This window comes from Eleginops maclovinus, chromosome 23, assembly GCF_036324505.1.
Source record: "Eleginops maclovinus isolate JMC-PN-2008 ecotype Puerto Natales chromosome 23, JC_Emac_rtc_rv5, whole genome shotgun sequence".
In the NCBI taxonomy this organism is placed as follows: domain Eukaryota; kingdom Metazoa; phylum Chordata; class Actinopteri; order Perciformes; family Eleginopidae; genus Eleginops; species Eleginops maclovinus.
The window spans coordinates 5,654,807-5,667,643 of NC_086371.1; the positions used below are offsets into that span (position 1 = coordinate 5,654,807).

The window sequence follows — 12,837 nt, forward strand, 5'->3', positions numbered from 1 at the left end:
TTGCAAGAATACGATTGCTGTGTTTGAAATATATATAATGCTGGAGTGAATATTTTTCATAGGCTTGTGAAAGTAATCATTACAAATAGAACAAAGAAAAAATAGTACTGCCATGAAAATATGACCCTGCTATATGATGAGTAACCTTTATAGAGGTGGACAAACAGCTAAAGAAAAAAAAACCCAAGTAGTGCAGTGATTATAGGATTTCTCCTAAAAGCGTAGGTTCACAGCTTGTATTCCCACATTGACTAGCTAAGTAATCAGCATGCCTGGAGTGGCAATGTTTTTGTGATAGACTTAATGGTGATCACAGTGAATGTGCTGTGGATCCATCAAGCGTCAACCTGAGCCTTGGTTTGACTTTAAAAAGAACAAAACACTGGCTATCCTGGGGGAATTATTTGTGCTCAAAAGCTGCTATAACACCGACAGTGTGACATTAATCGCCACCACTGGGATGTCTCGAAGCTGTGCTCCGTCACAGTCCAACTCCGGGTCTAAGCACTGGGGAGATGGAGGGGAGAGGGATGGGACATCATATGGACACGTCAATCAACCGCTCAAGCACAAAGTTTCAAGAGAGGAGCTTTGAAACAATCAACACATAGTCCTGCTGGAAGAGAGTGAAACTCCTGAGGTTAAAGCTGGAGAGGAAAGGATTTAGAATTAATAGCGGTATAAACAAAGGTTGGCAATACTTAATAAAAGAAAAAAGTCTCTTAAGATGGCTTATGAGCGTACCTGGGTTAAGACAGCTTTGATTTTGTTTGATCAAAACCCCTTTTAGAGACGCAAGATGTGATAAAACCAAGTCGACAAGATCGCTTAACCAGGCATATCCTGGCTCCAATAAAAGCAAAAGACACATCAAATTAAGCAACAAAAAGCAAGTTAAGGGTCACTTCTAATTGGAAAAGATTTGAGCCGGTCCAACGACAATGAAGGTCCAGGTCTTCTTTGATTTAGGGGTATTGGCTAAAGCACAGTTCCGTATGAACCATTTTCTCAAGGTATGAATAATGATTATTGCACCCAATTTGCACTACATTAAAACAAAGGAGCATCCTCCTGACATTAATGTGGATGCACCATTGGGAAACTGCAGAGCACACAAAGGTAAATAATAAAAAAAACACCTTTTTTGATATAGCACCTATTAGAACAGAGTTTACTACGTGCCTTCAAGGACAAGGCAATTTAAAAGCAGGATACAAGGCGATACAAGAGGTACAACAATAGTGGGAAAGGATAAAAAAACATATGACGAGAAATGAAGCAAAGACATGGCAGAGATACGACAAATGATGGTGATGAAAAGTACAATTTTATGAAGAAATGTCAATGAAAGAAGTACAAAAAAAGGCAAAAGCACAAGTCTGTAAAAGAATGTTTTAGAGGTGCCATAGAATGCATCTATCTAGTTTAAATTGTTCACTGATGTCTACAAAGAAGGTATATAACTTTGGTTGATCCAAAAAATTTCCAGATGTGGTTTTGCAGGCCCATTTATAACCCTATGATTTGGTCCTAGAATGAAACAAGCTGAATTGCCTTATTTGGGGGCTCATTTAAATAATTATGACGAGCTCTGTGCTGATTGGCTGGTTTACAAGGAGCAATCCATGGCTGCCTCAGAACCCACAGAAGTAAGTGAAGTTCGCAAAACTGTGAGAGATGAACCATGGAGGCTATTGGCATCCAACCTTACATGTTTGAGCCTTTATCGGAGGAGGAAACCGATGAATTTGAAGAACAGCCAGTTGGTCGGAGATTGGAGAGCAACGTTACGGAGTGGTGAGTGTTAGTGTTAGTGTTTCCAGCAGCTGGTGTATGCAAATGTTGGGGCTGGACTACCGTGTGTGACGTCACACACAGGGATTGTTGTAATTCGCCCGTTTTACTGCTGTGATATGCATGTTCATGATTTGCATGTGAAGAAGGAAGCAATGGTGTTTGAGGTTCACGGTATGTCAGTTCAATGTACCAAACTCTCCTTATTCAACTATGCCAAGGTAAATACAGTTTTCCATTCTATGGCACCTTTAAGAAGTGGTTCAAAAGAGGTTACTGTTTCTGCCGGCCTTTAGTCCTCAGGCAGGTCGTTCCAACGCATAGGAGACCAAATGGCTGTGGTTAAACTTTATATTGAATCCTCAACTTCAAAACAGCCAAAAGGGCACTAACTAAGGCTCTAATGTTTGGAAGTGGCCCGTAGTGGCCAATAAATCCTGCTATAGCTTCAATTCAGACTGATCCATGCTTTAAAAGGTGGTCGGTTAAATCTCTAAATCAATCCTAAAACGAACATTATCCAACCGTTTCAGAGAGCCGATGTTGTGCTTTGTTTTTAAACTTTGGAGGTGCATCACACACATTCTCATTCATCGGAAGAACACAAGATCACTTTGACAGAAAGGTCATTTACGTTTGAGGTTAAAGATCATTGAGAACAAGACAAAAACAAATCAGCCCGAATCAGAGTCTCTTGAGCTCTGCAGTAACCCAAGCAGACGTAAATGCTTAACCCTGGCTTTCTTATTCTGGTGTGCAGAACATGGCACGTGCTCAAAAATCAGCATACATTGCAACAACATTGAGAGTTCATGGACGTTAGAATGAAAAGAGTAGAGGACGTTGTTGAATAAATCATTCTTCCATATTGTTACACATCTTCATCTACAAAAAAGCTTCTCAACGTTAAACAATAGCAACTCTTGATTGTGTAAATCAAACAAATCTGCCATGAAATGCAGTCTGTTTACGACATTTATTTAGCTTCATTCTGAGAAACTATTTCAAATCACAGCTATATTAACCTAACAACTGAGAGAATGGTTAAACTCATTACCTTTACCTAACATTAACCTCAAACAGAGATCATACCAAATGTGGCCACTGGTTGATTTGTATCTGTAGCCCTCGGCTGTTGACAATATATACATAGAAAGACATTTCAATCATAACAACCAAATATTTCTGAATCATCACTCACCTCCAGCACAGAAACTATGTCCAGCACAGCCTGTACGAGCAGTCATTTATGAATTTGATTATAAATGTGATTGATGACTCCCGACGTAGGGTGATGAACTGCCTTGATGCTATTTCAATTGAAAAGGGGTGGCTGAACTTTTAAGAGAAGGAAGTTGGTTCTGCTTATTTGTTTTATCTGTCAAAGGTTAAAGCTAACCCCCGCCATACCGCATCCATTCTTCATAACGGCAACCAACCAGTCAGGGTCACCGGGTCATGATCCCTCACCTGCTTCCCACCCACAACTGTACTGCACCAGGTTGAATCAGCACCACAGCAGCTGGTAATCAAAATGCTTTTCAGCTACCCTTGAGTTCTGTAAATGCTGTAGCACAGCAGTGAAATAAAGGACAGTTTTATCACAACCAATGCCATAACAGGTTTCATATATTTGTAGTGTGTGTTATTGTGCAGGAACAGAATACTTACAGCACATATGGGACTTTGTTCCAGTTTTGTAGCTGGGCATCCCGAAATACTTGTCAAAAAGATGGGGCCATCCATTATTATCCCCTGAAAAAGAAAAAAAGACATACAAAGACATTGATTACATCCCATAATTTGTCCTATAAAACACAACACCTTTCATGAAGTATACTTCAAAATCATATACATATACAGTGGGGCAAAAAAGTATTTAGTCAGCCACCAATTGTGCATGTTCTCCCATTTAAAAAGATGAGAGAGGCCTGTATTTTTTATCATAGGTACACTTCAACTATGAGAGACAAAATGAGAAAGAAAATCCAGAAAATCACATTGTAGGATTTCTAAAGAATTTATTTTCAAATGCTTGTGGAAAATAAGTATTTGGTCAATAACAAAAGTTCATCTCAATACTTTGTTATATACCCTTTGTTGGCAATGACAGAGGTCAATGGTTTTCTGTAAGTCTTCACAAGGTTTCCACACACTGTTGCTGGTATTTTGGCCCATTCCTCCATGCAGATCTCCTCTACAGCAGTGATGTTTTGGGGCTGTCGCTGGGCAACACGGACTTTCAACTCCCTCCAAAGATTTTCTATGGGGTTGAGATCTGGAGACTGGCTAGGCCACTCCAGGACCTTGAAATGCTTCTTCCGAAGCCACTCCTTCGTTGCCCTGGCGGTGTGTTTGGGATCATTGTCATGCTGAAAGACCCAGCCACGCTTCATCTTCAGTACCCTTGCTGATGGAAGGAGGTTTTCACTCAAAATCTCACGATACATGGCCCCATTCATTCTTTCCTTTACACGGATCAGTCGTCCTGGTCCCTTTGCAGAAAAACAGCCCCAAAGCATGATGTTTCCACCCCCATGCTTCACAGTAGGTATGGTGTTCGTTGGATTCAACTCTGCATTCTTTCTCCTCCAAACACCACGAGTTGAGTTTTTACCAAAAAGTTCGATTTTGGTTTCATCTGACCATATGACATTCTCCCAATCCTCTTCTGGATCATCCAAATGCCCTCTAGCAAACTTCAGACGGGCCTGGACATGTACTGGCTTAAGCAGGGGGACACGTCTGGAACTGCAGGATTTAAGTCCCTGGCGGCGTAGTGTGTTACTGATGGTAGCCTCTGTTACTTTGGTCCCAGCTCTCTGCAGGTCATTCACTAGGTCCCCCCGTGTGGTTCTGGGATTTTTGTTCACCGTTCTTGTGATGATTTTGACCCCACAGGGTGAGATCTTGCGTGGAGCCCCAGATGGAGGGAGATTAGCAGTGGTCTTGTATGTCTTCCATTTTCTAATAATTGCTCCCACAGTTGATTTCTTCACACCAAGCTGCTTACCTATTGCAGATTCACTTTTCCCAGCCTGGTGCAGGTCTACAATGTTGTCTCTGGTCTCCTTTGACAGCTCTTTGGTCTTGGCCATAGTGGAGTTTGGAGTATGGCTGTTTGAGGTTGTGGACAGGTGTCTTTTATACTGATAACGAGTTCAAAAAGGTGCCATTAATACAGGTAACGAGTGGAGGACAGAGGAGCCTCTTAAAGAAGAAGTTACAGGTCTGTGAGAGCCAGAAATCTTGCTTGTTTGTAGGTGACCAAATACTTATTTTACCGAGGAATTTACCAATTAATTCATTACAAATCCTACAATGTGATTTTCTGGATTTTTTTTTCTCATTCTGTCTCTCATAGCTGAGGTGTACCTATGATAAAAATTACAGGCCTCTCTCATCTTTTTAAATGGGAGAACTTGCACAATTGGTGGCTGACTAAATACTTTTTTGCCCCACTGTATGTTCCACTTTGTGAGAACCAGCTCGTCTTGCACCTGGCTCTTTAATGATACACAGTTCCGGCCCACAGCAACAGAAAGGTCTGAGATAAAGGTCACTGTGTTGCTCTATGATGGTTATAGGTAGTAATAACAGTGATATATAAAGAAGTACAGCTTGAACTTAAGTAGCACTCAGGGGTCAGTATGCTTCTTCAGTGCTTCTCTTCGGAGGATTGAATGGCTTCAGAAGCAGATCCCATGACTAACAAGCAGAGGGGAGAAAGCATCAAGCCTTAGAACCACTCTCTCTTTTTTCAATTTTTGAGAACTTTTCATACGAACAACTATGTGGAACATTGTCAATGCCTTTTAAAATAAACATATTTATCATGTTTCATTACTGATCCCCTTCAACTGCTGCATTCAGAACTATAAACTCTTATTAATTTCCAGTCAGGCAACACGTGCGACAACCAACACTTAGTTTGATCAAACTTGAAAGGCTGTGAGTTAAGATTGTTTAAAGATTGTTGTTTGACTCAGCTTTAAATGTCTCAACAATCCAAATCCTAAATACCCTCAGTTTAGATTAATATAATAAGAGAAAAGCAAATCCAAATCAAAACAACGGACTAAATATTTACTCAAATGTTCAGTGAATGACTTATTTCCTGCACATGTCACTATTTGTCACAAACTAGGCTAGCATTAAGGGTACAACAACCTGCAGAGAAATAACTATTTTAAAGCCGGTGTGTTACTCCCAGGACAGTACAGAATGGCTTTCACTTGAATCCTTGTGAGACTTTGATGTAGCGTTTGAGGTAATCGGACCAAACTGCTTGTGAGAACCATTTATCCTGCCCGGGCCGACTCGCCTCACATCCAAGTCCCGATTGCAGAGAACTCTCCTCTAAAGGGATTTTCCAACTATCCGTCACCTTCTTTTCCAAGACCCTGGTGCAACTTAGTCCAGGAAGTAATCTTCAGTCAATGTGCTGCTGCTGTTTCTCTGGCAACTGCTGAGGAAAACAGTGTGATGTTTTTTAAATCTTTTCAATACACCTGGAGTTAATATCCTTTACTGTTTCAAAGGTCAATTATCAAGTCAAAATGTCTTGCTTTGTTCAAACAACAATCAACTCCTGAATATACTAAAGATATAGTCTAACATATAAAGTTTCATTGTATATAAGAGAGAAAAGCAAATCCTCGCATCAGCTGAAATGATGGTGAACAACACTGCCAACATTGTGAGAACAGCTTCCTGCAGGGAAATAACTTGAGGTGTGTTCTCATCGAAGCAACACAGGGCCAGTCTGCTTTCTGTTTATTGTGCGGGGACATCAGGGCTCAGAAGGTCTTTAAATGGTCTTATAAATAAACACGTTTGAGTGATGTATTCGGGGGGGGGGGTCAGTTTGAGGGGCATAGAAGATCATTTAATGGGCCCCTATCATGCTTCTACAGTGACATGTCTCCATGCTTTAATGTTCTAAAATGTCCCCAGTGTAAATGACACATTCTGTATGGAAGCAACTCAATTTAAACTTCAATCCCTGTTTGATTATGAGTGTTTGAGGAAGTCTGTGAGAACTCTGTTTTGTTCCCGAGCAGACTTGCGACACATCGACATCCAAGTCCAGATTCCAGAGAAGACTCCTCACAATTTTCCAACCATCCATCAACTCTAGAACCTGGTGCTGTTAGACACTGTATCTTGCAACCTCAGCCAAGAAATAATGCTTCTGTCTCTGTGCTGCTGCTGCTTCTCAGGCAACTGTTATTTAATATACATGAGCCAGCTATTTCATTCTCTCATTTGTAAGTGATAATGTGCAACGAGTCATTAAAGCGGCCCCATTATGCTTAAAATGATGGCAGCTATGAACGGGGTTTTCTGTAACTGTCCAGGTCTGTTCACATTTTCTTTTCCAGTAACCAGTCTTTAAACACAGCCAGGGGCCATTTCGTGTTTCAGTTAGTGTTCTCCCGTCTGTCTTCTTCTGCTGCTGATTTCTCTGAAGTCCAGCACTTTACACTTGTCCTTCTCTCGGGAAGTTTGGCCATCATGCATCCAAAGTTTTGTGCTCCAAACAATTATAAAAATGAATTTCTAAAAAAAGTATTCCATGTTGTTTTCTGAGTGAAAAAAACTAGTGTTGTCCAAATCCGATCTTAAATTTATCGGACTTCTTTCTGCGGATTGCTATGACTGAACATAGTGTAGTCCACTGATCAGAGCGTCTTAGTAGATTTTGAATTGAGTATTCAACTAAGCCTTGTAATAAGTATCACTAGCACACCCATATAATAGAAATAATGTGTGACCACAAATTATATGGTTTGAAAATCAATCACTAAAGCAAAAAAACCTGCCCCTTGCTCATAATATTTAGGTCTCCTCAGGTTAATAGAACAACCACAGTGATATAATGACTATAATGACCATATAACACCTATTATCAGACCCCGCAGGGAGAGGATCCTTGCCATCATTAACAGCTCTTGGATAATTAAATCATTGGATGAATAGTTTTTTAAAAATCACATCATCATTAGAGTTTCAAATCCTATGCTTAATATATCATAATAGTAATAATTAACTTTATTTGTATATAATAATACATCATAAAATAGGTGCGCTTTATGAATCATTCAGATTCACAACTCATGGTGAAATTCAAAGATATCACACCAAGATTTCTGTGAAATCGCTCACAATGAGTGTTGGATGGGGATAGGTTTCCAACAATGACAGTTGATTGATTCAAAAGGGAGCGGAACACCTTGAAAAAAGCTCTATAGGTGATGGAAATTCCACATGATCTGCATGCCAATCGTGGCCACGTTCTGAAGTTCCAGGTTAATATTCCATAGTGCCTGCTTAAAGTGGATGATATGGGGTGTAGGATGAAATGAAAATCATAAATAGTCAATTGTGTGTCTGTTGAGTGGAAATATTCTCCATACCAATGACGGACTTGGCCTTCAAAACCATTATTGTCTGACTGCCATTGCCTTTTGAGAACAATCTAGCTAAGCTTCCAGCTAATGGAGTTTTTAATGGCATTTTCATAATGGAGCATAGCGCAATCAAAACATTACAATGAATTCATGACATGTCAATTAAAGGATAATATTTCCTAATTTCCAAGGTTTCAGTTCAGTGACCAGGTTAATTTTCTGCAGAGAAATTGTGTCAGTTTAATTTGTATTTGTTGTAAAGAGAATGAGAGTTTTGTTATACTGCCGCACTAATGTCATTGATCTTTAACATAAAAAGTAGTCTTTGCAGACCATTTTACATCCACAAAAAACAGCATAAAACAGTACAGGAAAGGTTAAAACCCCAAAAGCATAATAGGGTCTCTTTAACATGCTGTAAGTGGCAGTAACAAGGATTACAATGTTTACTATATAGTGTATTACTGCTAAGTTCAGCTGAAGTGGAATGCCAATAATGTTGGAGGTCTAGTCAAAAAGCTAAGTATTATATTAACATTTTGAAAACATGTTTGCCTCAGATCACATGAAAGGATCACTCATGTTTCATCATAAGGGGAACATAGATATCTCATAATTTCATGCCGACTCCTCTAATCATTTTACAAAAATACAAACATGCCGTATTCATGACGGCGAAGGATTTCCAAAGTCATTAGCAGTCACCGTCTAAAACATGTGCTGCTCTGTAATAAATAAACCAAATCTGTTTCAGGGAAATCTACCGATGTTATAATAAGAACTTGGAGCTCCTCCAAATTGCTGTGTGGCTGGAAGAGTCTCTTAGAATTGGAGCCAAACCGTGCTTGTGAAGCTTCTAGTCATTTGCACTGTGGCCTGACACAAAATACAATACAGACCCCAAATTAGTGACATGCTGATTATTTATACATGCTTTCTGTGTGTTACCCTCAATTGAATGTCTATTAACAGAGCTGACAAAGGCAGTTTTGTACAGGAACAACATTAAAGATGTGGTAAGAAATCCCGGGAGAATCCAAGCTGATACTTGTCAGGTGATTAGGGTTACCGATCAATGACTTGTCGTGTGGATCCATTTATTGTTTGCATCAGGTCTGAAAGACACACATATTAGGATGCACATGTACGTAACAAGCTACAGTCGAAAATGGAGGTAGCAGACATTGGCAGTAAAGGTAGCATTTAGCTAATCAGGGAGGATAATAAAAAGAAAACCACTGATACAAACTAAATACAGACACACGCTTAATTGGGTACAAAACACATATTGTCTGTTTACTGGTCCTCAAGATACAACCAAAATGCGTGTTAGTGATACATTTTGAATATTCAAAATTATATTTATCATTAGAACAAGTATTTCCCTTAAGTTGACTGCTTTGGGGCATCTACCACCTACCATCACACTCTCAATTGTGTTTGCAAATGCACAAGTTTATTTATATATTTATCAAAATCCTAACTATTCTTCCCTTAGGCATAAATCTGATCCACGCCTCAGCACTTATATAAAAACAAGTAATGACTAGTGTGTGAACTGCAAATGTATCAAAGATTGGCATGCAATTCGACATTTAAAAGGCTGGCATTGTGCTCACTCCACATGAAATGTTCAGATGTCATCATTGGCGGACAGTGTGTTTGTGGCTTCATCTTCTTTTTCAGTGCCTTGCCTTTTGTTCGCATCTCCGAGCTGAAATTGTCATTGCACTTCAGTTGTTTTGTTTCCTATTTATTTTAAAAGCTCACTCTCCTCAATGTGTTCTCGTCTGTACTTGTAACATCCTACTTACTAGCCCAGGTACTTTCCCAACAAATCATTTTGAATCCGACCACATTTTTTTGAAGTTTTCACGACTAGACCTGTTTTATCAGAAATGCTTTGGATGGTCAATGATTTAAAGGGGCCCTATTATGCTTATGTTCATTTTAATTGAATTGTGTGACTCTACTGTGACAGGTTGACATGCTTTATCAACAAACTTGTTTTGTATGCTACACTAACTCACTGCTTTATGGTATGTTTGTGCCAATCAGTAAATGGCACGACTATTAACCAATCACGGCCCGCGGTCAGATTTAATATGGCCCGCAGCTTCTGCCTTATTGGGTATTATTTATGCCCCACTAGCTGGTTTACGTACAGTGAGTACGGGGAATTGCCAAGGGTTCCGATGGCCCTTTAAGCTGATGGTATTTGCATTTAGCTTTTCTTTTAAAGACACTGTAATATTGTTTCTCTTGTTTCGGGTGGATCCGCGGTAAAACCCGGAGCAGACTTTTTTGAGTTGCCTTTGTTTGTGAGTCAACTTTTGTTGGGGTTGTCACCAACTGGACTCTTTGCTAAAGCGGATTGAACAGAATATAGAATTGTGTTTTAGGAGTTGTTCACGCCTGCCTGCCTGAGATATTAAATGTAATTGTGACGGTGAAAATTGTTATATAGCAGTGTATTTGTATGTTAGTTTTAGGTCTAAAAAATGTCAGAAGGGACTATTGGCCCCAGGGCATATTCACATTATCAAATCGGGCCCTTTTTGAAAACAGTTTGGACACCCCTGCTGTAGACCCTTGGTTGATGGATTTGAAGGAAACTGTCATGTAAAGCCCATGTTTATAAAAACAGACGTTGTACACATCTGTGAAACTGTTCATGGAAAATATTCCCTTTAAAATTGCACCGACTACATGTAGCAAGCTAAACAATTCTCTGAGGTTTGTCATCAAAGCCTGAGTAGAAAGTGAGTTGGGGGCATTGAAACCTAGCTCTGTAATTCATCGTCCATTTATTTTTACATTGTACAATTCAGTGAGTAGCCATACTTCAAAAAAGGGGGTAGGCAGCGTCTCGAGCATTTGCCGCAGTGTGGGTATGTAATGCAAATCTCACAAAGCGCAGTTGCCATGAATAATGTACTCCATCAGCTTTGTTAAAAAAGACAGCGCTCATGGCCCCGATTGATAAGCTTCCAATGGGTGTGTATGTGTTCGTATATAGGACACAGAAGTTTCAAACACCGAGGAAAGTGAGAGACATCAAGAGACTCTTTCTAGTTAATCACAATGAGAGTAAAAATGCAGTAATCTAATTTTGTGTTTTCCAGTCTAGGCCGTTACAATGTCTGTTGTCAAAAACAGTATGTCCAAAAGCAAAGTATTGACTGATGAAATATTTACTTTTTGCATATTCCCCCTCAGTTCTCTCTGTGTGCTCTGGCATGAGAAGCTGTGACCTATTTGCAACGGAAAAACCACAAGACTGAAATAAAGTTGGAAGTGAGTTAAATATTGACATGACGATGACATGTTATCTGTCCTTTTCCCCAGGTGGTGCTAGTTTTTGATCATGTAGGTTTTTTACGCTGTCAAAATTAATTAGCCGCTGTCGGGGCTAATTAGTCTCAACCTTCTCCTGATGAATAATGAGGTCTTTGAGCATGTAACCCTTTTAAGACAAGTTCCCATAATGCTGATTTTCATATTCTGTGATGTTGTCATTAACGCCTGTTGATTTATCTCTGCAGCTTTATCATAAAGTAGCATTGATGAAAGCCCTGATGAAAACTGCTATGGATCCCAATGCTACATTAAATCCTGTGTTTAGAATTTGCGGCAATTGTTGATGCCTTTTTGTGAGCAAATGCTGAAGTTAAGAAACCTGCAGGGAATATCATCTGAATCAGCAGGTGTTCATAGCAGTACTGAGATATACAGTGAGTTTCAGCTCAATATTAAGCTGTTCGGTCCACAACTTTATCTTTGTTGGCTCACTCTCACCGTTAGCAGGAAAAGCTGTATGCTTCCTGCTCCAAACAGCAGACAGATTCATTAACTATATGGTGAAATAAATGGAGCATTAGCTGAAGTGCCAGAAATTGCCCTCAGGTGTTGGTGTAGAGCCAAAAAGAGAGTAAACACTAGGCTTATATTTGTCAGGTGGACCAAATCATGACAACAAATGAACCATAATGCTGCTCAGTAACTTGCTGGATCTGTAAGCATGCTTTTTGCCAATGAGTTTGCCATGTCACACTACATGTCATTTAGCACATGTTTATCGAAAGTGACTTACATACAATTTAATTTGTGGACACCTGGGCGAATCATGGCTGTGAGTTGTGGGTTCGATCCCGTCTGTGTGTGTGTGCGCGTGTGTGTGTGTGAAAGTTAGTTCCCTATAGCAAGGTCTACTGCTCTATGTGAATGACTTGTAGATGTAAAAGTGCTTTGAGGGGTCGAAAAGACTGGATAAAGCACAATATAAGTACAGTCCATTTACCATTTAAAGAGCAAATCGGTGATATCTTGGGCACGGGAATGTACCACCAACCCTCTGATTGGTAGACGCCCATTTCTTTCCTGAGCCAGTCGGCCATATCAACTTGAGACTAGTGTTTTTTATATGTTCAGCTGGCAGTTGATGCACTCACATACTGAAAGGGGCATATGACGTTTCAGGGATGACACATTTTAGTAGGCTTAAACGGTTCTTTGTCAAAAAAGCAATGGGATTTTCCTTTTGATTTTGGAATGTTGTCGAAAATAATCTTTGTAGCAAAGAAGATACTTATAAGTGTTGTTCAGCAGGATAATCTCCAAATATTAAAAC

The 12,837-nt window shown here is 39.7% G+C and overlaps 1 protein-coding gene across 1 annotated transcript in view; it reads right to left on the reverse strand.

Annotated features, from left to right (window-relative positions):
* The window catches only part of rxfp1 (relaxin family peptide receptor 1), a 35,372-nt gene extending 22,768 nt beyond the window's left edge, over positions 1 to 12,604 (reverse strand). The window contains exon 1 of the mRNA XM_063876955.1: positions 12,559 to 12,604. Within this exon, the coding sequence (XP_063733025.1) occupies positions 12,559 to 12,604 (46 nt within the window). The remainder of the gene's footprint in view (positions 1 to 12,558) is intronic.
* Positions 12,605 to 12,837: the final 233 nt, after the last annotated feature.